This window comes from Phoca vitulina, unplaced genomic scaffold (assembly GCF_004348235.1).
Source record: "Phoca vitulina isolate PV1807 unplaced genomic scaffold, GSC_HSeal_1.0 scaffold2, whole genome shotgun sequence".
In the NCBI taxonomy this organism is placed as follows: Eukaryota; Metazoa; Chordata; class Mammalia; order Carnivora; family Phocidae; genus Phoca; species Phoca vitulina.
In genome coordinates this window covers 43,216,230-43,243,859 of record NW_022589705.1, presented here as the reverse complement: position 1 = coordinate 43,243,859, position 27,630 = coordinate 43,216,230, and the positions used below count along the sequence as shown (strand labels likewise).

The 27,630-nt window shown below is 35.9% G+C and overlaps 1 protein-coding gene across 1 annotated transcript in view; it reads right to left on the bottom strand.

The window, feature by feature from the left end:
• NEGR1 (neuronal growth regulator 1) overlaps nt 1-27,630 on the bottom strand; it is an 829,063-nt gene that overhangs the window by 267,361 nt on the left and 534,072 nt on the right. The window contains exon 4 of the mRNA XM_032426096.1: nt 9,462-9,593. Coding sequence (XP_032281987.1) covers nt 9,462-9,593 — 132 coding nt within the window. The remainder of the gene's footprint in view (nt 1-9,461; nt 9,594-27,630) is intronic.

Genomic DNA, 27,630 nt, shown 5'->3' with positions numbered 1-27,630 from the left:
AGGTTAACTAATTTTCCCAATACTCCAAAGTGACTGAGCGGGGATTAGAAATCATGTTTAATTCCAAATCCTATTTCCGTTAGCCTTTATCACACTCCGTTGCATAAAGAATCCTTATTTTGAAATTCTCTGAAGTTTATTTCTCCATTGTTGTACTGATTCCTTACACAAAATTAAAATTTTAGAGTAAAAGAAAAACAAGTTTGCCTGAATTTGACAACAGCGCACGAGAGAACAACGTCTCAAAGTTCATACCTTCTCAAAGAATTCACAAAGTAAAATGATGAGATTATCTAGAATATTTGACACTGAAGCCAAATGGTTGCTTTTAGCCTTTGTTCCCTGCCTGCTGGGAATTGAATCCATGCAGTCCCTACAATCTGGATACTTGGATTAAAGAAACATATCAGAATTTTGGAATTAGGGGATGTCATAGAGATATGATTCCCTCATTTAACAAATAGGGGGATCAACAGGTAGAAGTTTAAATTCTCCGTCCAAACTTATATGATCAGCTAAGTAACTGAGTTAAAAAACAGAATTCATATCTTCTGCCTTTCTGTCTCACATTCATTTTGTTAATCTCCAAACATAAATGTAAATTAAAAAAAAAGTTTTTACACACTTGCTTTTAGGTAAATATAATGTAGAGTGAAAAACTGAGTATGGGGAGTGGTTATTCAGGAATCTATGTATTTAAAATGTTTCCAAGATGATTAAATACGATTCATTGCTGATTTCTATTATATACATGAGAAGTTCTTTCAAAAACTGGTTTATTATGATTATATATATGGGTAGAAATAATGGGAAAGAGAGGGGAGGAAACCAAAAAATAAAAATAAAGATAATGAGAAAGAGTAGTAATGTGTGAATGATGGTGAGAAAGCAAGTGAGAAAGAACATGAAAAGGAAGAAAAGGAATGAGTGGAGGCATGTGGCAGAACATGCTCCCTCCAGTGTGCAAAGCAAGTTTCCCCACGATTTGGTTCCTTTAGTTCCAAATTTGTCTCCCACGACTCTACTACTTTTTTTTTTTTTTTAAGATTTATTTATTTATTTATGTATTTATTTGAGAGAGAGAGAGAGTGCGCATGAGCATGGCGGAGAGGGAGAGAGAAACTCAAGCAGACTCTATGCTGAGTGCAGAGCCTGAACGCCCCGAAATCATGACCTGAGTCAAAATCAAGAGTTGAGGCTTAACCAACTGAGCCGCCGAGATGCCCCTATATTCCCTTTATTTATACTATTTCTACCATATTAATCACTCCCCTTTCACTCCCTTCACATACACATACATATACACAAAATACAAATATGTTCAACAGCAGACTTAAAAATACTTGGCAGTTCCTGCAAAGTTTAATCTTAATGATAGGGAAACGACCCCAAAACCTTAATGAGCATGTCAGAGAAGTACACATGTAGGTGTGTATATATATTTGTCCCTTTCCTGATTGTCACCACTTTTCATCACTTTGGCATGAAATCATTTTCAACCCAGAGCATTTCCATCCTGTGAGAAATTGCTCTCTTACTCCTAGTTGATAATCAAACTCTATTATACCTATTACTTTATATATATATATATATACATATATATAAGTATATTTTTTGAACTGATAAATGCCAACTTAGAAATAGCTGTAAACAAAATAAAATAAACCGACTCGTCTAGCAAAAAGTTTTGCTCCGGTATTAAAGCAAGGACATTGTTCCATCTTTCACTTTCAGAAAAAAAAGAGGAATAATAAAAATATGCACAGTTGCTTACTGCAGATGCACTTTGATTTACCATGAACAAAAGGGTAAAAGATCAGTCATAGACCCTTAATACTAAAACTCTCAATACTAAGATAAAAGTATGGGAGAGTACATTTAAGTTAAATTGGGAAGCACACTCATTAAGTAAAAATAGCCTCATTAAGTAAAAATAGTCTTGGCACACTAGTCATTAATTGAAATGTATGTCTAAGATTTAAAACAAAGGACCAATTATGCCTCCTTCAATAGAAGAAATCATGTATTCCTTAACTGCATGTTTAATAACATAGTTTTACTTCAACTGAGGAATTATATAAACCATAGAATTAAATATGAACTTTTTACGCCATGAAAGTCCCAAAGTGAAAAGAACAGGTTTAATTCTTAGATTTTCATGTTGTTCTATTGAGGAGAAAAGTTTTATTTAAAAATATGTTTTCTGAAAAAAAAATATGTTTTCTGGGTGATTATCCATATGTTTCTCATATTCAATGCTCAATACCTGTAGGGATTTTTCCTTCAGATTTCTTCATTCCTCATATCTCTGTTAGCTAGAGTTGTTATTTAAAGTCTTTGTTTTGCCTTTGCCATGACAAAACAGGAATCATCCAAGTATACTCCATAGATGTAGGAAATAAAAATATTTAAATACATTTCTTAATATTTAAATGTATCTCTGAATACCTCCATCATCTCATAGCTGTTCTTTGATTGTGAAGCAGGATCTATATCTGCCTACGAAAATTCATCCACTCTTATCTAATCTTCCCTCTTAGGTGCCCACCCTCCTTCATACTCCCTTTTCTGGTCTCTGCCAGCTCACTGCAGCCACCAGGCCAAGCAGTGTCTTGCGCCTGACTCCTACGGGACTAAGCAAAAACTGCTGTTTCTGTGTGAGACTTCCCTTTCCTTGATTTTCTTAAAAAAAAAAAAAAAATCTGTCCAATTCCATTTTATCCTCAGATTTCATCAGGATCAGGCCTCTTAGAAGCCTTCCATGATACCCCAAGGCTGTATCTTGTGCCTTTCTGATAGCCTTGTGTAGTACTTAATGATGGTTTATCAAAGCACTTACCACACTATAACTATGTGTCTCTCTTATCTTTCTCCTTTCCTTCAAGACCAATATCCCAGGCCCTAAAACCTTGATAGTGTCATGGTAAGCAATAAGTAAATAGGTAAATAAATACATCTATCAATGCAGATTTACTGAAGTGCTTCATTATTACTCTAGAAATGGCATATGAATTAGTACTTTATTTAACGGACAACAATATGCATTTTTTTATGCTCTGCCTTGTTTCAGATAAATGTTAATTAGCTTATAATAAAACATAAAGTACGGGACAGTAGCCTAAATCATAAGCAAATGTGAAAGATGAGGTAAATGTAAAGTAAAGGTAGAGGCATAAAATGGAGCCAGAAATAAAAGCTAATGTGGTAATTATGAATTCAAATAATACTCATTTTTCTTCTGGTTCCACAATAGTATCTTACCCATTCCAACTCTGAATGCTGGGATTTTCTCTTTATTTGAGGTGATATGTACTTGTCTGTCATCTGCAATTTCTTACAGTCTTAAGTCTGAGATGTCTGCCTAACTTCCAAGGTTTTGGAGATAACTTATGAATAGACTAAAAAAACTGGTCATTTCCCTAGAAAGCTTCCTCCTCCTCCTCCCTCTCCCCAGTGGCCCCTCATTTCAAGCTTCGATACAATTGTACTAAGTTACACTAATTGGTACATTCTTTCCCACATGTTTGGAGCTAGTTATATTGGAAGATAAAGTGCACATTTGCATAAATGAATATGTATAAGATGCAAAATAATGCACAAATATGTGCCTATGATTTATTGGATGAAAACTTGGTTCACAGTACACCCAAAAATATCTTTACTGTTTGACCATAGGAAGAATATTCAATTCTATTTTACTAGAAATTGTGTGTGCAAAACAATTTCTGATACCAAATAAAATAATCAATATAAAATCTGACTGTCACGAGTGAAAATCGAAATAATGTCTATATCTCTTTTACCTTAATCTGGTTGACTATTTTTTTCTGGTTAATTATCCTTCTTTTGTTCATGTCTGTTTTGTTCTTGAAAATAAGGGAAGTTATTAAATGTTTTAATCTCCTTGAACCTCAATTTTCTTATCTGCAAAAAAATGAAATTAGTCTTTCCTCTATTTGGGTGAAAGCACTATATAAATGTCAGGTTATCTTTATTAAATCCACCTGAAAAATTTGGTTAAAAAATTGTATTGGAAGTAAATCACTCAACACACTATTTACTTATTGTCCTGGAGGAAAAAATGGAATTGTGGAGCAAAAATAGTATTTTTTTTCTTCTGTCTAGTAGAATGGTTCACTAGGAGAACACCAATCTTTTTAATAATTCGCTCAATCACCGACTATTTTGGGGGGTGCCTCCTATGGACCGGGTGATGTACTATGTGATAAGAACACATCATTGTAAAAGGAAAGGAAAACCCCTTACTGCATAGAGCTTACATTCTAGAGTAAATATATCCAGAGAGAGAGAGAGAGAGAGATTTTTTCAATTGCCTACAATGAGCCAGACACCATATATGTACATCATTTCATTTAATCCTTACCCAAACCTTGATAATTATGTATTATTGCCCTAAATTACAGAATTGAAAATTGAGACTCATAGTGGTAAAGTGGTTTCCCAAGGTCTGAAAACCCATTAAATTATACAACAGGCTTTCAAATAAGTAATATCTAACCATAAGGCCCACTATTATCCAGAGTTACTACTAACTGAAAGAATACACATAAATAGTATGTAGAACAAACAGCCTGTCACAAGATCAGAGAACCCACCCCTTCTACTGACACATTCATTTTGAAGGGCTAGGTCTTACAGGCCTTCCTGATTTCTAATACCTGGGATCCTGCTCCCCTACAGAGATCTACATTATTTTATTAGTCTTTGATACTTTCTAAATTTTCCAGATTCTAGCTTTGGCTTCCAATGGGTCAACACTGCTGATTTTCTAGACTCTGGTCTCTCGTTTCCAAACCAGATTTTCACAGGTTTCTGTCTTTCCCAATTCAGTTGAATCTATGAGCTTTCTGGAACTCATTCATTCTTCCATTTTTAGTTAACAATTAAAATTATGGGACTAGAATCTTCTAGGCTGCTTCCAGGAATGGAATCCGGATGCAATTAAAACAGAGAGTCTGTTCAACTCTAATCCACTAGCTCCCTCTGGCTTAGCTATTCAACTAGTTAAAAATTTGTTCTTTCTTGTTTTGTGTATGTATGCGTTTTAATCTCTCAGGATCGGGTTATGATAAAGTTCACAACTCCTTTTTATTGTTTTTGTTTGTTTTCAATTTGACAAGAAAAATGTACACATACTTACATGTATATGTATGTAGATGTGTATATATATATGTTTACATAAATATAAATACAAATATACATTTATATGTTTTATATGTATATATAAAAGAATAAAAGAAAATATACAAAAGAGAAGGAGAATAATCACCTATAAAATCTCCCTACTCAGAAACAAGCTTTGCATAGAATCTTACTATCCTATAAACTTCTTCCTATCTATAGTAAGACTTTCTGTAAATAATTCAAAATTTGCTGATTTATTCAATCAAACAACTCGCCCAACCTATATAAAATAAGTCAATGATATTAATCATTCCACTAAATTGCTGTTTCATTAAATTGAATAGAAATCCACATCAAAGGGGGCGCCTGGGTGGCTCAGATGGTTAAGCATCTGCCTTCGGCTCAGGTCATGATCTCAGGGTCCTGGGATCGAGTTCCACATCAGGCTCCCTGCTCCTTGGGAGCCTGCTTCTCCCTCTGCCTCTCTCTCTCTGTCTCTCATGAATAAATAAATAAAATCTTTAAAAAAAAAAAAAAGAAATCCACATCAAAGTGCTATAGGTAAAAAGTATGTGGCAAATAGGTTATTTATTGTATGCATGTGGTTTATATATATGTGTGTGTGTGTATATATATATGATATATATATATATACATATATATATATATGATATATATATATGATATGGCAGACATTTTATATAAATAGTAAAATATTAAACATTTCTAACTTGAAGGGAACCTAAATCTCTTTCTCAAATTAACTTACCACATAACCGAATCTACCAGAGCTTATGAAAATTTATTACATTTCATCTTGAACCCCATTTGGGAAAAGGGACAAAGTTTCTCTTCAAATTATAACTCACAAAGCTACTGCAATTCTATATGCACATCATATTGATTAATAACAGTGAAAAGAAGCTCTGCCTTCAACTTGGCACGATTCTATCTTCAGGGAATCATCATGTTATCAGGAGATGTGCAGTTCCGTGCTGGTAACATAGACCACTGTGCTCAATTTTGGGATTTGACAAACTAAAGTTTATTCAGTAGGCTTTGGCTAATTTCCTTTGGGAAATCAGTTCAGTAAAATCCATAGATAGGGCTCAATTTTTGATTTTTAAAGGGACAAATTCACAAAATTAACACTTTCCAAACCTCTTCACAACCAGGAACATATATAGGCATACACTTACACACTTACATGGCTTAAAAATCACTGGTATCTGTGTGACATAACCATTCCAAACTAAGGCAAAATTTAGGTCTTGACCAGAAATCTGAACAGAACTCATCACTTACATAAAATATTGATTCCACAGGTGTAAATTTAATTAGTCAATCAGTATTAAACACAATACTTCATGGCACATTTAGGGAAAGGTGAGCTATTAAAGGTATAATTTGGGAAGGAGCAGAAGACAAAACTGTTTAAAATCATTAAAAAGTCCTGTTGGGTTCACTTTTTAAAAAGATGTGAGCTATGTTAATATAATGTTAGCACAAATATTTCCATTTATGACTGTACTTTATCTAACTGAAATTAATTCTTAAAAAAGTCTGTAGTTATAATTTATTTTTTTAAGATTTATTTATTTATTTTAGAGAGAGAAAGAGAGAGAGAGAGAGTGTGGAGGGGGAGGGGCAGAGGGAAAGGAAGAGAAAGAATCCCAAGTAGACTCCCTGCTGTGCTTGGAGCCCACCCTGAGATCATGACCTGCGTGGAAATCAAGAGTCCTACGGTCAACCAACTAAGCCACCCAGGCACCCCTGTAGCTATAATTTAAAAAGCACCTCCTTAACTTTTTTTTTTAACTTTTCTTCTTTTCCTACCTGTTTTCCTTCTTAAATTAAAGTCGATTAACAAAGTCTTCTTTCCTACCTCTTCTTAGGTTTTTGGCACCCTACAAAGGCCACTGAAGCATCCCTTTCAGCTAATGGAATATCTCTAGGCTCTGCTTCAAACTTTCGTGCTGCTGTCCTGTGTTGAAAGATAATTCGCCGTAAGTTTCTCCTGTTTCTGCACATCTTGGAAGCAGAGACACCGAACACTTGCTTTTGTTCCTATCTTTTTGAGAATGTTTGTAGAGTGAACATTCTTGAAAGACAGAAGTAGTTTTCCCCACGGAGCAAACAGCAGGTTTGTTTACAGTCCAGTATAATAAAGGTAAGTTCTCCCTCTGCAGCAAAGGGCAGGTTTGCTTCCTGCCATTATAAAAAAAAAATTGAATTTCCTAAGCTCAGGGAGCTTCAGCTATGACATAAACCCACTGTGTGTATAGGTGTCACCTAGCCCTCATCATATCACCCTGTAGTAACTGGAGCTTGGGGACCTGATGCAAAAAAAAAATGACAATACTCTGGCTACTGCCATCACTGTGAGTAACAAACGGCCCTTTGTCTCTGTTTTCTGCCAGCATCCACGAACTGTGGCAGATCTTTCACAGTTCTTGACATTTTGTTTCCCCAGTTTCTGTCCTTCTGCTTTATAAGTAGATTCTCTTCTCCACCCAGATCCTTTAGATGTTGACTCATTTGGTTGGTATATTTTTCTTTTCAGTTTCTCTCACATGTCTGCCTCCTTAGTTGACTTTTCTGTCTCAGGTTCCCATTTTTCCAGGGAAAAAAAGAGGATCTGATTAAATGATAAGTGACAAGGAATTAAAGACAGAGGATAAAAAGGATGAAAGAGAAAGTGTGAATACAAAGGAAAGTATGGCTTATACATGGAGCATGGACCCAAACCCATACAACAGCTGGGTTTTTGATTCTATCCCTATTAGAGACATTGTTTTAGAGACGTATTGGGGCTGGGGGCTGGAGGGGCTGCATTACTGGGGGGGGGTGCCTTGCTTATCTGAGAGTTTGACTCTACCTTTTTATTTCTTAGTGTTTACTGCTAAAAATATTACTTCTTTACATCTTTTTCCAACCCTCCAACAATAAAATCAGTAGACTCATATTCAGATAAATACAGTTAGTGATAAAATAGTCAGGAATTTTTACTTGCTTATTATCTCTTATTTCAGCGAGTTCCAGAGGGATGAGCTGTAGTAGCCCCTTGCAACATGAGTCCCGAGAATCAGTAGAAACTTATTATAGATGTAGATTTCCAGGTCATATGCCCCATAGATTCTGATTTAGTAGAGTTGATTTCCATTTTTGGTGAGCCTCTTGGGTGAATCTGCTAAAGTTTGTCTACAGAATATGAGAAACTCTGCCCCAGAAACTGCCTCTTGATCCAGTAATATGCAAATTTGTTCAGTCTCAAAGAGATAGTTCAACCCCAAATATATAGATTAGTCACAAATGTTAGTTGATGGCAATGATTTGCCCTGGCAGACACTCCATTGCCAGGTGTGTTTTCATAGTTACTTTTTCGCCCATGAAATTGACAGATTCATATTAATATGGAAAAAAAAAACCACTTAGTTTAAGCATTTTGGAATATATTTGGAACGATTCCTTCTCCTTATGATATGTACATTACTAGCAATGGCCATATACAGAAAGGTATATAAGTGGAATGAAAAAAAATTGGAAGCTGTAGCTTATAAACACCTTTAGTAAAATACTGTTATCCTAAAAGTATCTTATTTGAGTAAGTTAAACAATGTGAAAACTTTTGAAAGACTAATAAGGGGGTGTTTTTGAAGAGTACAGGCTATTTCAGTCATTGCTATTGAGATCATAAGATATAAAATAGGATGTTAGTGAAAAACGTCTTATATCAGTGTTTGAGATGCATGTAGAGAGGGTGTAACTTAATGGCATTCGTAGTTCTGCAGGTATCTCTTATTATTCTAACTCCCTAATAATAATGCTCATGGGAAAATTCTTGATTCATTTTCTCAATATTTTTCAAACCAAATAGAATTAAATAACCCAAGTAATAGAAATATCACCACAACAGCTCTTCTCCTTGAGTACAGACCAGCATATTTAATTTCCATCGAGTTTGATTGGGAGTTTCACACTTAAATTTAATCAGAATATACTCCAGGTGAAACTCATGAGAACAAAGAAAATGCCATGTGTCTACAGTACTGTAGTTTAGAATTCCAGGGACTACAATACTATTGGAAACGTTTTCATCTGCACATCAAACTGAATTATTGTGGCATTACCTGGGAAAACTAATGTTACATAAAACAATTTGATCGATATTCTAACAGGAACACACTTTCACTATCAATAGGTGGTCTTTATCAATAAGAGCACCTCTTAAAAAAAAGCAACATAAATTCACACAGTGTATTTCAGATATTTATCTTTTCACTAAAGTTATGTTGACAAAAGGTTACAGGACTTACAGTTTACGACAACTTTTACTTTTCTCACGTCTGGGAATGACACATCATTTTCTGCACTGCATTCATATTCTCCGGCCTGGTCCCTTGTAATTCCATAAATGTCCAAATATTGTCCATTTTCAAATGGTTTTGCTACAAGAAAAAAAGTATAGCATGTTTAATTGTAGCCGCCTGAGGCTTCATTCAAATAAAATAACAACCTCATGTCTTCCTATTAGATACTGCTGACAAAACAATCCCAAATGAAACTGGGGAATTATTAAACCCTTTGTTCTCCTATGTTCAGAGGAAAAGTCAGAGAAAAAAGCAGAAACTGAACAAGGGATACTATAACAACTGTTTCCCCTGAACAGGATATACATGTGTTCTTTTTAATTGATTGCAGTCTCCTAACCTCGTCACACATCAAATAGAGCTCTACACATTTCTGTAATTGAGTTCAACAACCTTCTAGCAGTGTAGATGAAATTCACTAATATGGCTTGGTACATATTGACTTTTATACAGTGTAAGCTAGCAAGCTGACACTTAACCTAACTAAATGTTGCTTTTCTTTTGGGAAAATTTCATACTCATTCTCAAGGTTTCAAGCCAGATGGCTTGATAAGAGTATAGAGATACATTAAACCATTGCTGCATTTCAGTTTCCAAAATTATTAATTTTTTAAGGGAGGCACACTGTATATACTATATATAATCGATCCAATAAACTTCAGGAAAAAATATGGTTCTCAAACTAAGAGTTAAGTGGTGGTAAAAACTAAATTATCTTTATTTTTTAATATCCCAGGGAAAATATTCTTATTTGACTAAAAATAGCATTAGAGTAAAAATATAAGGACATAATCAAAGATGAAAAAAACACTTGCAAATGAATGAAATTTGAAAAAAAAGGACTCCTTTCTGAAATAATAGAATTCTGATTTATTTGAAAGCAGAGACTCAGGCAGGAGGGATCCTGATTATCAGATGCGGTAGAGGAAGAATGAATAATTTCTGGGGTTGGGGGGGCGACTCTTACACAAGTCTTGAAAAATCACATTTCAATGCATACCAAAGAGAACTGGAAAATAATACAATGATTCCATTAAATGGTCTGTTTTCAAAAGTCAACCTTATTTCTGTTTTTAGTCTAGTCTCTTGCCACACTACATAATGCTGTAGAAGTTAGAAAACTAGTAAGAAGATTCAATTTTATATGAATAAAGCAAAATGGAATTTAGTTATGGTGCTCCAAATCCAAAATCTATGTCAATTAACAAAAAAATGTTTTACCTGTGGGCTCCCTTGTCTGGGCCAATATCAGTCACTACACTGTTTGCCCTCAGATAGCTATGACTGTGTTAATTGAAACCTGGAGTGTTTAGAATATATTTGATTACATCATTTCTCCATTTTATCTGGCTGCTCCTAAATTGTAGATAGGGAAGAGTTGCACTTCTAAAATGATACTTGGCTGATACGCTATTTCAGTTACACAGAGGTGAGCTTACAAAAGCCGCAACTGCCCTCAAATCCATATTCTTTTTTTTTTTTTAAGATTTTATTTATTTATTTGACAGAGAGAGAGACAGCGAGAGAGGGAACACAAGCAGAGGAGGAGTGGGAGAGGGAGAAGCAGGCTTCCCATGGAGCAGGGAGCCTGATGCGGCGCTCGATCCCAGGACCCTGGGATCAAGACCTGAGCCGAAGGCAGACGCTTAATGACTGAGCCACCCAGGCGCCCCTCAAATCCATATTCTTAAAATCTGATTTTATAACTATTTCCTTAGCTCAACCCAATGCCCTTATCTGACTCCATACATTAATATAATATTGATTTTCTATTGTTTCCTTCTTTTAATTTTCACCCTTACAATGAAGATTATCTAGGCTTAAATGTGTCTATAAAAACTACTGAAATATAGGGAGGATGAAATCCTTATTCACATCCAAAAATTTTTAAAGTGTAACTTGAATTACAAAGTAAGGGGATATTAAATGAAAATTAAAGTATGGGTAAAATTGATATACCATAACTAAATAACCTAGTTGGCCAGTAAAAAAATGAAGCCAATCATGTGTGAAAAGGTAAAAAAATTGTGAAACTTCATAAAAACAAATTTATTAGGGTCTAATTTATTTTTAATATTAAAATGTTACATGAACATTCCTATTTCACATCTACTGAATGTTTGTCCCTGGGAGATGTGTGTGTGTGTGTCTGTGTGTGTGTGTAATTACTGGTCTAAAACAGCATTGAAGGATAGCTTTCAGCTTTGAGTTTCTGATAGGGATCACAGCTGAGATAGGTCCTTATACTCTGCTTTCTCCTTTCCCCTTATATAGTTCCTCTTTCTGCTGCCTGGATACTTTATCCTTCAGTCCACTCTGTTAACTTCTCATCTTTCAGGTCTCTGATTAAGCAATATGTCCTCAGAGAAACTTTTCTTGATTTAGTCACTACTCAGTCTAGTAGCTCCATGTTACATACTTTCAAAAATGAAACAAAAAAGCCTGCACTAATGTTATGTAGTGTATACATGTTTGCTATTACTTATTTAACTATTAACAACTTTTAAAATACTTATCTTTCTGTTATACTATGAATTTTGTGATATAAGGACTCCTGGGGGTGGCTCAGTCAGTTGAGCTTCCAACTCTTGGTTTCGGCTCAGGTCATGATCTCAGGGTCCTGAGACGGAGCCTGGTTTCAGGCTCCATCCTCGGCGAGGAGACTGCTTGAGATTCTTTCCCTCTCCCTCTGCCCCTCTCCAGCTTGTGCATCCATGTTCACTCTCTCTCTCAAATAAATACATAAATCTTTTTTAAAAAAATTCTCTGTGGGCCCCTGGGTGGCTCAGTCGGTTAAGCATCTGCCCTCAGCTCAGGTCATGATCCCAGGGTCCTGGGATCGAGTTCCGCATCGGGCTCCCTGCTCCGCGGGAAGCCTGCTTCTTCTTCTACCTCTGCCGCCCCCCTGCTTGTGCTCTCTCTCTGAATAAATGAAATCTTTAAAAAAAATTCTGATATAAAAGGCTACATCTTATTCAATATTTAATATTGGCTCTACGAACATTTGTTGACTATATCATTAAAGAAAAATAACATGATAGAAAGTCCAGAAAATATGACATTTCATTAGAGATTAATTTTCTTATTCAAACAATTGTTATCCATGACACCATAAATAAAATTAATATTCACCTTTTATTGATTCCTTATTATGTGTAAGGTACCATGATAAATGCTTTTCCTTTTTTTAAAGATTTAATTTATTTTAGAGAGAGTATGAGTGTGGGGAGGGGCAGAGGGAAAGAGAATCTCAAGCAGACTCTCTGCGGACTGTGGGGTCTGATTTGGGCCTCAATCTCACAACTCTGACATCATGACCTGAGCTGAAATTAAGAGTCAGACACTTAAGTGACTGAGCCACCCAGGTTCTCTGATAAAGGCTTTTCATTATCAATTCCTCAGTTAACCTTAGGTAAATGCATCAGGTAGGTTCTGTCATATAGAATAGGATTCTATATGGTTAAAGAAGTTAAATATCTTGTTAATGGACCCAGTGACTGATATGAAAGTAAGAATTCCAAAACCTACATGCCTGATCTGTATGCCACTGAAATGCTGCATTAGTTTTCTCACTTGTAAATGGTAATAATAAAAATGCTTCTTCACTGCAAGAACTAAATTAGGCCATATATGTGTAATCTTTGCTCTCAGAACTATAAAGTACCATGTGGACATTGATTTGATCTCTGAATTATTAGTTTTCCATAGCTGCCATAACAAATGACCACAAATTTACTGGTATAAAACCATATAAATTTATTATCTTATAGTTCTCTATGTCAGAAGTCCAGAACAGGTCCATGGTAACTGGAATAAAGGGTCCTCCAAAGATATTTGTGATCCTAATTTTTGGAGTCTGTGACTCTATTAGCTTTCATGGAAAAGGGACTTAGAAAATGTGTTAAGTACCTTGTGATAAAGAGACTATGATGGAGGGCTCAGTCTAATCATATGAGTCTTTAAGTGTAGCATGTGGAAGAGTGGGTCAGTGAGATGTGAGTGTGGTGACTTCTCACCACAGATGACTTTGAAGATGGAGGAAGTGGAACACAAGCCAAGTGGAACGAGCCAAAGCTGTGTCCTCTGGAAACTGGGAATGGCCCTCAGCTGACAGCAAAAAAATGGATTCTCCTCCAGAACTAAAAAAAAACACAGCCTGTCAATACTTTCCTTTTAATCCGGTACAACCAGTATCCGATTTCTGAACTATAGAAGTGTAAAATAGACGTGTTTTAAGCCACTAACTTTGTAGTGATTTGTTACAGCAGAAATATAGAACTCATACAGGGCCTCCTTGGACTAAAATCAAAGTGTCAGCAGTGCAGGATTCCTTTCTGGAGGCTCATTCACTCATTCAGGTCGTTGGGAGAATTAAGTTTCTTGCTACTATGGTACTGAGAACCTCATATCCTTGGTAGAAGGCCATTCTTAGCTTCTAGAGGTCCCCTCATACCTTGCCTCTTAGCCCCTTCCTTCATCTTCCAAGCCAGCAAATGGTGGGTTAAGTGCTCTCTCACTTTGAATCTTCAGGGCTTCTTTTCCAGGTGCATCTCTCTGAACGACTCTTCTGCCTTCTTCTTCTACTTTTAGGGACTCCTGTGATTCCACTGAGTCCATCTGCCTAATCCAAGACAATCTCCTCATCTCTAGTTCTTAACTCTAATCACACCTACAAAGTCTCTTTACCATATAAGGTAACATAGTCAGTTTCCAGGATGAGGACATGGACATCTCTGGGGGCCATTATTCCACCAACCACACTTGTTCAGTAAACTTGCAGTTATTTCGCATGTACAAATTGTGATCTGCCTATAATTTTCAAAGACAGCAGGAAAAGAAAATGTGTGGTCGAACTGATAAATTTGCTGAGTTCATTAATACCTCTGAAAAATATGAGTGAAGTTCAGAAAAATAAATTTAATTAAGACATTCTTTTGGAAGCAAATGCTTTTCAGGAGAATGTACTGCAAACCTAACAGGTAATGTGATTCGGGGAAGTGTTATTAGAGCCCAGAAGTAGTGGGGTTTGAAGAAGCAATGAGAGCAGGATGTATGGGTAGATAAAATCATGGAAGCCACCTACTGAAATGATTGCAACAGAGGTTTTAGAAGCATACAAAAGCAACCAGTAAATAAAAAGCTCAGCATTTTGATTTGTTTTGTTACTTATATATATAATAGTCCATCAGACATTAATGAAGGAAAGTTCTTAAGTCAGCTCACAATCATTTCCTTCCTGCCTTCCATCAAATGACATTATTTGTGCCAAGATCACTGACTAGTGAACAAAACTGTTTTCATTTCAAAGAGCTTATAGTTTACATTGGAAACAAAAATATAAGCAGGCAATTTCAGTAAAGTGATAAGTATATTTGGAGTAACTATAGATTCTATGCTGTCATAATTGTGCTGGTATAACTTCAAGAAAAACTTCGAAAAATGTGTTCAGGCCAGAGCATTCATGTAGTGGAAGGCCTTGCATGGCTTTGAAGGAACATGTCTGCCCTTTGACTTAAAGAATAATTACAGTGCTACAGGTAAAAGAGTACAACAAATTTGAATATTTTAAAATACTATATTTTAAAAAGAACTCTGGGATTCTGCTTCCAGTTACATTTAGGAATAAAGATCAGACCTACCTCCTTGCCATAAGCCACTAGATAAATGGATAAAATATATAAAACAACTCATTTCAGACATTGGACAACAGGCCGCGGAAGACTGTGATCCCTGAAGCAAACAAGGGCAGCCCTACAGTTGATCTCCATAACATTCTATCTCCCTGCGCCCAGTGATCTTGTTGACTTGTGCTAAGAAAGACTGGAATTCCAGCAGGCCACAGGGGCTGGATATAGTGGTGCAGAGTTCTAGAGAGAAGGAACACACAGTGACAAAAAAAGACTATAGAAATCTACATGTGCTTCCTTGTCTTTACTGCAGACGAGGCTGTACATGCATAGGGAGAAATCCCAAAATGTTGGGAAAAGAATAACTGCAGAATTTGTATGCTGAACAATTCCTAGAGCTTGAACAAGTTGAGGAGACAATTGATCTCTGACCAGAATGGGCGGGCCTCTGTAATTATTCACTGGATACTCCAGAGGGCTTATGTCTTAGTAGTGGGACTTTAAAAAAAGCTGGAGCAAAGACTCTTCTAGACCTGCTCTTTAAAGCTTTAAAACAGGGGCGCCTGGGTGGCTCAGTCTGTTAAGTGTCTGCCTTCGGCTCATGTCATGATCCCGGGGTCCTGGGATCAAGCCCTGCATCAGGCTCCCTGCTTGGTGGGGAGCCTACTTTTCCCTCTCCCTCTGTCTGCTGCTCCCCCTGCTTGTGCTCTTTCTCTCTCTGTCAATTGAATAAATAAAAAAAATCTTAAAAAAAAAATTAAAGCTTAAAAACAGGGTTCAATGGACCAAAATTATCTCTAAATTATATAGCTTCATGTAAGAAAAAGGAAGGACACTTTTTAAAGGACTAAAATACACCCTAGACAACCAACAAGCTAACAACACAATGTTCAGTATCCAATTTAAAAAATTACTGCATATTCAAATAAGCAGGAAACTGTGAACAATAACTAGGAGACAAATCAGTCAAAAGAAAGAGATCTAGAAGTGATAGAGATGATAGAACCATCAGACAAAGATGTTAAAATAGCCCCCATTATAACTATGTTCAAGTATTTAGGGTAAAATGTGAATATAATGAGGAAAGGAATGGAAAATAGAAAAAAAAAATTAATCCAGTCAGAATTCTTGACATTGAAACACAAACTATCTCAGGTGAAATATTAATTGGCTAAAATTAACAGCAGATTAGACACTGAAGAAAACATATTAAACTTGAAAGCATAGCAAGAGTATTTAGTATATATCCAACCTGACAGAGGAAGAAAAAAGTACTAATAATCAATTAAATAGAAGAATCTCAGTGACATATGGAACAATATAAAAATTTCTTATATATGGATATTGGGGCCCCTTGAAGTGGGTAGAAAAAAATATTTGAAGAAATAAAGGTTTGAATATTTTCCAGATTTGATGCACACAATAAAATGGCAAATCCGAAAAGTTAAAAATCTCCAAGGAGGATAAACACAAATAAAATCATTCAAAAGCAACATAATAATCAAATTTCTGAAAATCAGAGAAAGAGAGAAAATCCAAAAAGCAGCCAGAGACAAAATACTCATTACATATGAAGAAAGAGAAATAAGTATTTTTCAGACTTCTTGTCTGAAACTATGTAATCCAGTTGACAACAGTACATCAGAATAAAAGTTTAAAATCAGTCCTGCAAGCTTCAACCTTAAGAAGCTAGAAAAATAAAAAAACTTAAAATGAATAGAGTTGTGGAAATAATAGTGAAAATCAGCAAAGTTAAAAATGGACAATCAATAGAGAGAATCAATGAAACCAAAAGCTAGTCCCTCAAAAGATCATGAAAGGGATAAAACTTAGCCAGACTGTTAAAGAATAAAAAGAAAGACCACACAAATTACCAATATCAGAGATGAAAAAGAGGCCATTACTATACTAACTATACTATACTGAATGGCTACTAAGTAAGCATTAAGAAGAAAAACTACCTACCATTTAACTCAAGAACTTAGATGACATGGGTAAATTCCTTGAAAGACATGAATCTTCAAACTGATTTAGAAGAAAAGGAAAAATCTGAATATTCAATATACATTCATGAAAAGAAATTGAATTTGTAATTTAAAAAATTACCAACAAAGAAAACTTCAGGATCATGTTTATTAAGATTTTAAGGAAGAAATAATACCACATATACAAAGTTTTTCTGAAAATGAAGGAGGGGGAGATTTCCCCAAATTCATTTTATGAGGCTAGCATTATCCTTAATATCAAATTAAAGATGCCAAAAGGGGAAAAAAAAAAACTTATAGACACAAAAGTATTTTGAGGGGCGCCTGGGTGGCTCAGTTGTTAAGCGTCTGCCTTCGGCTCAGTTCATGATCCCAGGGTCATGGGATCGAGCCCCACATCAGGCTCCCTGCTCAGGGGGAAGCCTGCTTCTCCCTCTCCCACTCTCCCTGCTTGTGTTCCCTCTCTCGCTGTGTCTCTCCCTGTCAAATAAATAAATAAAATCTTAAAAAAAATATTTTGACAAATATTTAGTAAACAAATCCAGTGATATTTAAAATGATAATACACCATGACCAAGTGTGGTTTATCCCAGGATTGAAAGGCTGGTTGTACAACTAAAAAAAATTAAACAAAAAAAATTAAACAGTGTAATTCACTATATTAAGAAGAACAACAAAAATATACGAGTATCTCTGGATGCAGATAAATCATTGAAAAAATTCAATATTCATTCAAGATAATAAAAAATTTCAGGAAACTGAGAATTGAATGGCACTTTCTCAACCTGACAAAAACTCTTATGAAAACCCTATATCTGATCTCATATTTAATGATGTAAGGGTAAACAGTTTCCCATCCAAGATGAGGGTCAAGGCAAGACTGTCCACTTTGACCGAAATCTCACATCTTACACATAAAGTAACTCAGCAACTACCATTGACCTAAATGTGAATCACAAAACTATAAATATTCTAGAAGAAAACAAAGGAGAGAATCTTTATGACCTTGACTTGGCCTAAGGGTTCTTAGATATGACACCAAGAGCACAGCCATACAAGAAGATCTTGATAAACTGGATTTCATCAAAAGTAAACAATGTCTGCTCTGCAAAAAGCACCATTAATTAATGGCAAGCCACGTAATGGGTGAAAACCTTGTAAATTACATATTAGACAGAGGACTTGTATCCAAAATATATAGGAACTCTCAAAACTCAGTAAAAACATACAACCTAATGAAGAAATGGGCAAAAATTTTAAACACACTTTATTAAATAAAAATACTTAGATAGTAAATAGGCATCTCAAAAGATAATGAACATGATTAGTCATTAAGAATATTAGGAAAAAAAACAAAATGAGATTTTGCTGTATATGTATTAGAATGGCTAAAACAAACAAAAATGGTGCTAGCAGGAAGCAGACCATCTCCAGCTCTCCTACATTGCTGGTGGGAATGTGAAATGATATAGTCCTTTTGGAAAACAGTTTACCAGTTTTTCATAAAATTAAACATGCATTTACCATGTTCCTAGCAATCTCACTCCTAGAAAAATGCACACAAAAGCCCATATACAAATGTTTATATTATTATTTTAAGCTTTTAAAAATTAATTTGAGAGAAAAAGAGAGCATGCATGAAAAGGGAGACAGAGAATCTCAAGCAGACTCGGCACTGAGCAGAGGGCCCAATGCTGGGCTCAATCTCACAACCCCTGAGATCATGACCTGAGCCGAAACCAAGAGTCTGACACTCAACCGGCTGAACCCCCAAGTGCCCCTGTTTATATTAGTTTTATTGACAATTATTAAAAAGTGGAAACAACCCAAATGTCACTTTAACCAGTGAATTAGTAAACAAACTGTGGTAACTCCATATAATGCAATACCATTTGTCAATGAAATTATTCATATATACATAACTTGGATGGATCTCAAATACATTTTACTAAATGTATTTAGACTCAGATGGCTACATGTATGGTTTCATGTATAGGACATTCTGGAAAGAGCAAAACTGTAGAGGTAAAGAATAGATCAGATTTGGCCAGGGGTTGGGGGGTGGAAGGCTGGTGGATTACAGAAGGGCAGCATGAAGGAATTTCTTAGAGAGATGAAACGGTTCTGTATCTTGACCATGGGCATGGATATGTGAGGACTCGTTTGTCAAAACCCACAGACATAGACATAGACATACTACCACACATCCACTAAAATGGACAAATTAAAAAGATTTGCAATACCAAATATTGGCAAGGAGGTGGACATTTTGTAGCACAGCTCTCTCTTAAGAAGGCACATCAAAACCCCTGTTTTCCAGTGCTTTCAGTCCTACAGGGAAGGAGAGAATTTTAGGAGGATTCTAATTTGGTTCTTGGTTAATCACATTTTAGAAGTTCCATAGAGGTGATATGAATTACACCTCATTTTGCTATCTGTTGCCTTAGGATTTCAGCTGAAGGTTCCATTTTAGCATCTTATTATACTAGCTTTGTGACCTAGGGCTTTCTGTGAATAATATATTCTCTACTCCAAGCTCTGGCCAGAGAATAGAACTTTGACTTCTTTGGTGTTTAATTATTACAAGTTCACAGAAATAGTATTCATAAAAGATTACCTGAAGGAAATTCATTCATTTCTTTAGCTATTTAAATTTTTTCTTTTCAGAGTAAGCTGGTACATTAAAAAGCTGTACACTTGCACTACTTTATTTTGGTTCTGATTGAATTTCCTTTACCAAACCTTGCTTTGGTGTTATCACACCAGTCTTCATTGAGAGCCAATATAAGAAAGGCCATATGAGACTTCTTATCACATTTTTATCAGAAAAGTTACTGAGGTCCTGCTGTTATAATCAATGTATCGACTTTCTGAGGATCCATGGGAGAAATTCTTTGTGCATCTTAGTACCAGGAAAAGCTCTGCTTCTGACATCCTAATTTGCTTTGATATTATGATCCATGATCTTGTAAACTGTTTCTCTCTTTTCTAAGCTGCTAGGAAATTTAAAGCCAAGATAAAGGAAAATATACTTTTGATGTCTCTATGCTTAATGGTGTTTTGAGGATCATTAAGTAATATGTGGACAGACCAGGACATCATAAATAAGAATAGCACAAGCTATTTGGAAAATAGCTATATTACATAAAATGGAATAGAACTGTGTTAGAATCAGATAGATTAGATGATTTCCTATTGGCTATTACCATGGAGCCTTTGGATCTTATTTTGTGTACAAGCAGAAATATTGGCTCAGCATACAGAAAACAAGGAAGGATGGTATCTAATAGGAAGGCCGTAATGTTTGGGACACCACCTCAAGATCATCAAACCGCATTTAAGTGACTGAACATGGTGACACTTCTAAGTCATTTAGCTTCTTGAGGAAGTAGATATATACCCACAGTTACTGCAAAATGTATTCTTATGGATGGTCTTGTCAGAAAAAGGAAAAAGAAAAAAAAAGATATTTTATAACAATAATAGAGAAGCAAGTAATTAAGACTGTGGGCTTCAGAGTAGATGCACTAGGTTTCAGTGATCTGGGTCAATTTTTAACTTTTCTTGGGGTTAATTTTGTCATATAAACAAAGAAAATAATATCGACTTCACAAGGCTATTATGAGCACTGAGTGTAATTATACGTATAAAACTGGGACGCTGGGTGGCTCAGTTTGTTAAGCGTCAGACTCTTGATTTTGGCTTAGGTCATGATCTCAGGGCTGTGAGATCTATCCCTGCATCGGGCTCCACCCTGGGCATGGAGTCTGCTTAAGAGCCTCTCTACCTCTCCTCCTGCCCCTCCCCCACCTCTCTACCCCTCTCTCTAAATAAATAAATAAATAAATAAATAAATAAATAAAAAAGTTAAAACTTAAAAAAAAGAATATATATAAAGCCCTTTGCAAAATCCCAATAAAATTAAAACATATATATTTTAAATATTTTAGTTTATTTATTTGAGAGAGAGAAGAGAGCGAGAGAGAGCATAAGCGGGGGGAAGCGACAGAGGGAGAGGGAGAAGCAGGCTCTCCACTGAACAGGGAGCCCAATGTGGGGCTGGATCCCAGGACCCTGGGATTATAACCTGAGCTGAAGGCAGACGCTTAACCAACTAAGCCACTCAGGCACTCAAAATGAATATTTTTATTGATAAAAACTATTAATAAAAATAACATTGAAATTATGAGGTATTATTCAGTGTGTATAGTGTTTGTATTTAAGAGGTAAGGATTAGGTTGTCAGATCTCACAACATAATTTGATTTTGTTAAGCAAAGCCTATAGAGGTAGAAAAGCAGTTTAATAGTGTAAAGAAAAAGACACAACACATATGCCTGTCCCTATCAGGTAGGGATCTAATTCACTCAGCATTGTACTAACAGATCCTTTCTTAACTGCCATCACGCAGTTTGGATTATGTGACTATTTTTCTGGCCTCTCTATAGTTGGTGATTTGAGATGCATTTTCCCTGGAAGACAAGTGATTCCTTTTCCAATGGCAAGTTTAATCATTATTTTTCCTTTCAAAATTTAAATCAGAAAAAAAAAAAAAAGGAAAGGAAAGTGAGATAACATACTGTACTTTATACTGGGAAAGAACTGCCTCTCTACCTCCTTCCCAGCCCTACCCCTAACACACACACTTTCTTCAAGAGGGTTGCAAATTACAAAAAGGAGTGCTTGCAAAGGAACTGGCTGTTACTGTTAATAGGGTTGTTTGCAACTAGGTTCTGCTCTGTCCAGGTTGAATCCATTTCTTGCTAAGTATTATTTACGGCTCTATGAACGGAGCCATATGTTAACTGGCCTGAACCATGTGAAACCTCTATTATGTTCCATTTGAAAGTATTGTAACTTACCTGGATGAACTCGTCAACCTATGCTATAGTCTAATAAAACTATCTTCCCCAAGTGACAATAGCTGCAGATATAGAAGATTCAACTGGGTATCAGGAAATTGCCTTACACTTCCACTGTGCCTGTAACTTACTGTATGGCCTTATATATGTGTCCCTCAACGTATTTGTTCCTTATTTTTGCATCTGCAAAATAGGAATTGTTTTGTTCCTAGAATCATTCTTGTTGAGTAAACTCCAGTTACCGATGCTCTTCTTTTGTCATGTGAAACAGCCCAGTGCCTATGTAGGCTGCAGAGCTAATCCCAATTATGTGCCATAACTCTCCTATGTGTATATATATATATATTTTTTTTTACAGTTTTTTTGACTTTTCTTTTTTTCTTTAATTTTTTATTGTTATGTTAATCACCATACATTACATCATTAGTTTTTGATGTGGTGTTCCATGATTCATTGTTTGCGTATAACACCCAGTGCTCCATGCAGAACGTGCCCTCTTTAATACTCATCACCAGGCTAACCCATCCTCCCACCCCCCTCCCCTCTAGAACCCTCAGTTTGTTTCTCAGAGTCCATAGTCTCTCATGGTTCGTATATATATTTTTAAAAATTTTCATCAAGGCCAAAGACTCAATCTACCACTATTTTTTAAAGCTGTGCTTAATATGAAATAGTACTGTGTTCCAGAAAAAAAAAATTCTTTAATAAATACTTTTTAGCAAACATTGTTGAATATTATGGGCTGAACTGTGTAACCCTCAAAAGTCATACGTGAACCTATTTGCAGATATGTCACCCTATTTGCAGACAGGGTCTTTAAAGCAGGGATTAAGTTAAAATAAAGGGCCTTGAATCAGTATGACTGGTGTCATATAAAATGAAGAAATTGGACACAGGCATGCTCAAAGGGTTGATGTGAAGGCTCCATGAGAAGAGAGCCATTTACCATGCAAGGGAAGGGGCTGGAAATAGACCCTCCCTCAGACCCTGCAGAAGGAACCACCTTCGTCAACACCTTGATCTTGCAAAATAAGTTTCTCTTGGTTAAACCACACAGTCTGAGGTACTGTATTATGGCAGCCCTAGCAAACAAATACAGATGGCATATGAAGGCAGTAAAGGCAGATCTTGTCTGTTCAGGGACATTAACTATATTTAAAATTCTTGGAGTTTGACGTATTGCCTCTTCTTATTGGTTGACTTTTCATTCCATTTTTTACAAATTCTAAATGTTTGTTTCTCTTATTTATCCTCAAACAGCACATAAAGTATCACAGAATGTATATAAGGGCCTGTCATTTTTTAAAACACTTGTGGCAAGTAAAAAAAAAAAATCAAAGCGGTAATCCTTTCATTATTCCTTTTCTGTCCCCTTTATATGCTTTTCTAGTCTGTTCTTATACTCCATTCTCTTCCCAGTAAACTAGGTATCCCTTTCTGTATGTTTAAGAGTCTGCCTATTTGTTCCAATCCCTTGATCTCTCTTACAGGACTTCATAAAAAAATCCATAAGATTTTCTGGTATGAGCAAAAAATTACTGTTTACCTCATATTTGGGTTGGTATTAGGAAAAGGGATAAAGTAAGAATTTGTGTTACAAGGTAGCACAGAAAAGAGTTTGAGGTAGTAAAATTGTGCTACTGTTTTGGGAAAGAGTTCTAAAATCCTTCATGGTTTTGCCCCAAACATGCCAAAATTTTGCTTTCAGCAAAAGTATTGTTTGGGCCAGCCCTTCTTGAATGTGAACCAACATGATGATATATAAGGTCTAATGAGAAGGGTCTGCTCTCAACTCCCTACTCTCCCTACAGCCATTAACTTAGAAAATTAGGGAACTCAAATGTTCTGACTTATTAATACATAAAAATGTTCATTACATTTCTTAAGTTAAAGAATGAGAGGTAATTGGATGAAAGAATGAAAGAATGAAGCAAGAATTAATATACAAAGTAATGAATTGCCTTGACTTTCCAGAGTTGGACCATCATTGCATCTTTCCCCCAACCCCAATACCTCTGCCCTCTTCTTGGTGGATCTGGAATTAATATCAAAAAATAGAAGCAAAGCAATTATTACCATCATCTTCAGGGGACCTCAGGCTACCAGTGATGGAGAAACCTATCAACATTGCATTCCTTATCTTTCCAACATTTCTGGAAAGACTAGATACATCCCGCTATTTTTGAAATGTCAAGACCAAAGTGAGAAAGGCAGAAACTTTAGAGGACTTAGGATTCAAAAAATTCTAGTTTTACAAAATATAATATCATGAACTCATAAGGGAGCATGTGCTCAACATGATGACTATATCTCATATAGTGTCTGTTGACTAAGAAGAAAGCTAAGCTGAAAATGTCATTGTGATAAAAGTATACAATGGAATACAATCATTCTCCTTTTGATTATCAGATATTACTATATGATTATAAGAGAAAATAAGAAAATGATAACTGTATTGAAGAAAAAGTAAATGCAGAGATGACAGATATCCAATAGCACTTAAATGTTTTTTTTAATAACAAAACAAGTGTTTCTATTGTACAACATTGGGACAGTTACGGAGGAATATATTGGTTGGTGACTGGAATATATAGGTTCAGTATAAGTGATACAATCTATTAGCTCTATCAATGCTACCTCTATGCATAAGGAGGAAAATAAAACTCTTCTGAAGCCATAAATCCCTATGTCTACATAGCTAAATCAGAGAGCAGTGTATAAATGATCCATGCTTATGCATGGGTGATGTGCTAAATGGCATCAAAAGCTTTGCCAACTATCAAACATATCCACTGCTGGTTTTCCTCATGCCTAAAGTTCCCATCATTATCAATTATTCTTTTAGTTGAAGACATTTTTTCCCCCCTAGGAACTCTTGATTAAATTACAAAAACTTAACTAAGAAACAAAACATATAAACCTATCAGTACATATTTCTTTAAGGGGCCTACAGTCAAGTAAGTCTAAACAAATTACCTGATCTCATTTCAACAGCCATGATTTTTGTCTTTGGTATATTTGTAGTACCAAAGAAGCTACTAGAAAGAGAGAAAATATTGGGCAAAATAAAGAAGAGGGGTGACTGGGTGGCTCAGTCGGTTAAGCATCTGCCTTCAGCTCAGGTCATGATTTCAGGGTCCTGGGATGGAGCCCCGTGTTGGCTCCCTGCTCAGCAGGGAGTCTGCTTCTCCCTCTCCCTCTGTCCTCCCATCCCGCTCATGCTCTTTCTCTCGCTCAAGTAAATAAATAAAATATTTTAAAAAATAAAGTAGAATCAGGTTTGTTGGTTTGTTTCACAAAAGCTACTAGATAGATGCTTCCATGACTCCCAAACATCCAGTTTCGTCATAATCTGCCTAAATGTGAGCACCACTATTCACAATCCTTGCTTCCTGTGAACTCGTTCCCTGCAGGAAATCAACAGTTAAAACTATTATCTTTACTTGGAACAGTGAGGTCAATAGTCATTTCTTCAGAGAAAACAGCCGCTAGCACTGCAATAGCCTTCCAAATATAACAGGTGGAAGCGAGTCAGATTAGATAAAAGTGTTAATTTATTTATAGCACAACAGAGGAGAAATCACAGATGCAACAAGTTTGCACATTTAAACACAAATCATTGACCCTGCCAGAGATTTAGGAAAGTAGATTTATTTCAAAGCTATGAAAAGAATTTTACTAAAAAATCGTGTGTGCTTGGCAACTTTCCTTCCCTGAAGATTTCTGGTATTCATGTCACTTTTCTTTTTTAAAACTTATGTAAAGTTGATTCCCCTGTCTTAGAGTCTCAAAACATATTCTGGGGAAAACATGGGTTCAGCTGATGATGGAGGTCATTTGCAGAAATACTCCACAAGTCATACAGAATGCTTTCAAAGGAAGCATTCAGTGGCATTCAGTCATTCAGTAAATACTTAGTGAGAAAACATTACCCTAAGAGCAGGGAATATAAAGATGAACAAGACACCTAACATTCCTGTTTCCATTGGACTTTCAGTCTATCAAGGTATAAAAAATGAAAGAAAAAAGTAAATACAGAAGAGAGTATTAGATAATTTATATATGATGAGCATGGAATTAAAATAGAGCAAGATTTCTGAAAATTGGGCCCCTATAATTCTTTGTGTGGGAGGGTGCTGTCCTGTACGCTGTAAGATGGTTCGAGCCTCCCTGGCCTCTATCCACTAGATACCCTATCTCCAATTTTTTCCCCACACATTTCCAAGTGTCCATAGGGGGGGCATGTTGTCTCCAGTTGAGAACCATGGAAATAAAGTGACATGATAGTAACTGCCTAGTTACTGGATGAATGGGAATTGATGGTCCTGAAAGGCCATTTAAGCTGAGATTTTAATGTCATAGAGGAGCCATCGATGTAAAGACTCAGGAGAGAATGATCCAGGCAAAGGGAATGGTTGGTGTAACAGCTCCAAGGTAGGAACAAGAGGGGGCAGGTTTGAGGGACAGAAAGAATTCCAGCAAGGAGAAGAGAAATGTGAGATGAGAATGGAGAGCAGAAGTCGGTTCACATATGGTTTTCCTACAGGTAAGGAGTTTTTATTTTATTCTAAGTATAGTGAGGTGCTGTTGGAGGGTTTTTATCAACAAAGTGATAAAACAAAAATTATGGACATGATGAATTATCATTAAAACATTATACTAGTGATAAGTTAGCTCCTAATGACAGAGATCGTATTTTACTTCTTAAGTCCCTTAATGCAGCTTAATTTTATCCAGTAAATGATTAATAAAATAAGTGTTTTATAAATAAATTAATGAATAGAGAATTAATTATGTATAATATTTATGAAAATAGGATAATTTATTGTATGTCTGAAGATAGGAAAGAGAAGAGATGGTCTATGCACAAGAGAAGGGAATGAGAATAAACACGTAAAATGTGTAAATGCCGATCTTGCTTCTATTAGATAGTAGTAATCTGTCCCTCCAGCTCTCCCATCCCCTGGACTCCCATATCCAGGCAACCACTACTTCTACTCTACTTAACCACTACTACTAACTCTACTATTATTTTCATCTTTCTCGGGTTTGAATTTCATTGCACTTTGGTCTCTGGGTGTGGTATCATAAAAAGATCTTTGTCCTCAGTTCCTAGAACAGAGCTCCTAAAACTGAAATTTCCTGAGGGATACAGGTGATAGGAGCATCTTTTGTTCTAATGAGCTGACTCTTGGTGGGCCCCCAGATTTCTTCAGAATGGGAGCTGGTCATCAGAAAGTCTAAAAATTGATTAGAAGTTTGGAAATTTTCATTCCATCCCCCAAAACCATCTCTCCAGGGGAGAGGGGCTGGAAATTGAATTAATCATCAATGGCCAATGATTTAATCAATCACAGCTACATAATGAATATTCCATGAAAACCCCTAAATGATGGGGTTCAGAGAGCTTCCATGTTAACAAATGCATCCATATGCAGAAAGGGTGGTATACCTCCAACTCCACAGGGACAGAAGCTCCTGTGCTCAGGATCCTTCTGGATTGGGCCCAAAGTACCTCTTTATTTGGCTGTTCATTTGTATCCTCTATAAAAAACCAGTAAATATAAGTAGAGCTCCTCTCCAAATTTTGCAAGTTGTTTTAGCAAATTGTTGAATCCAAATTGGAGTGCATTAGAACCTCC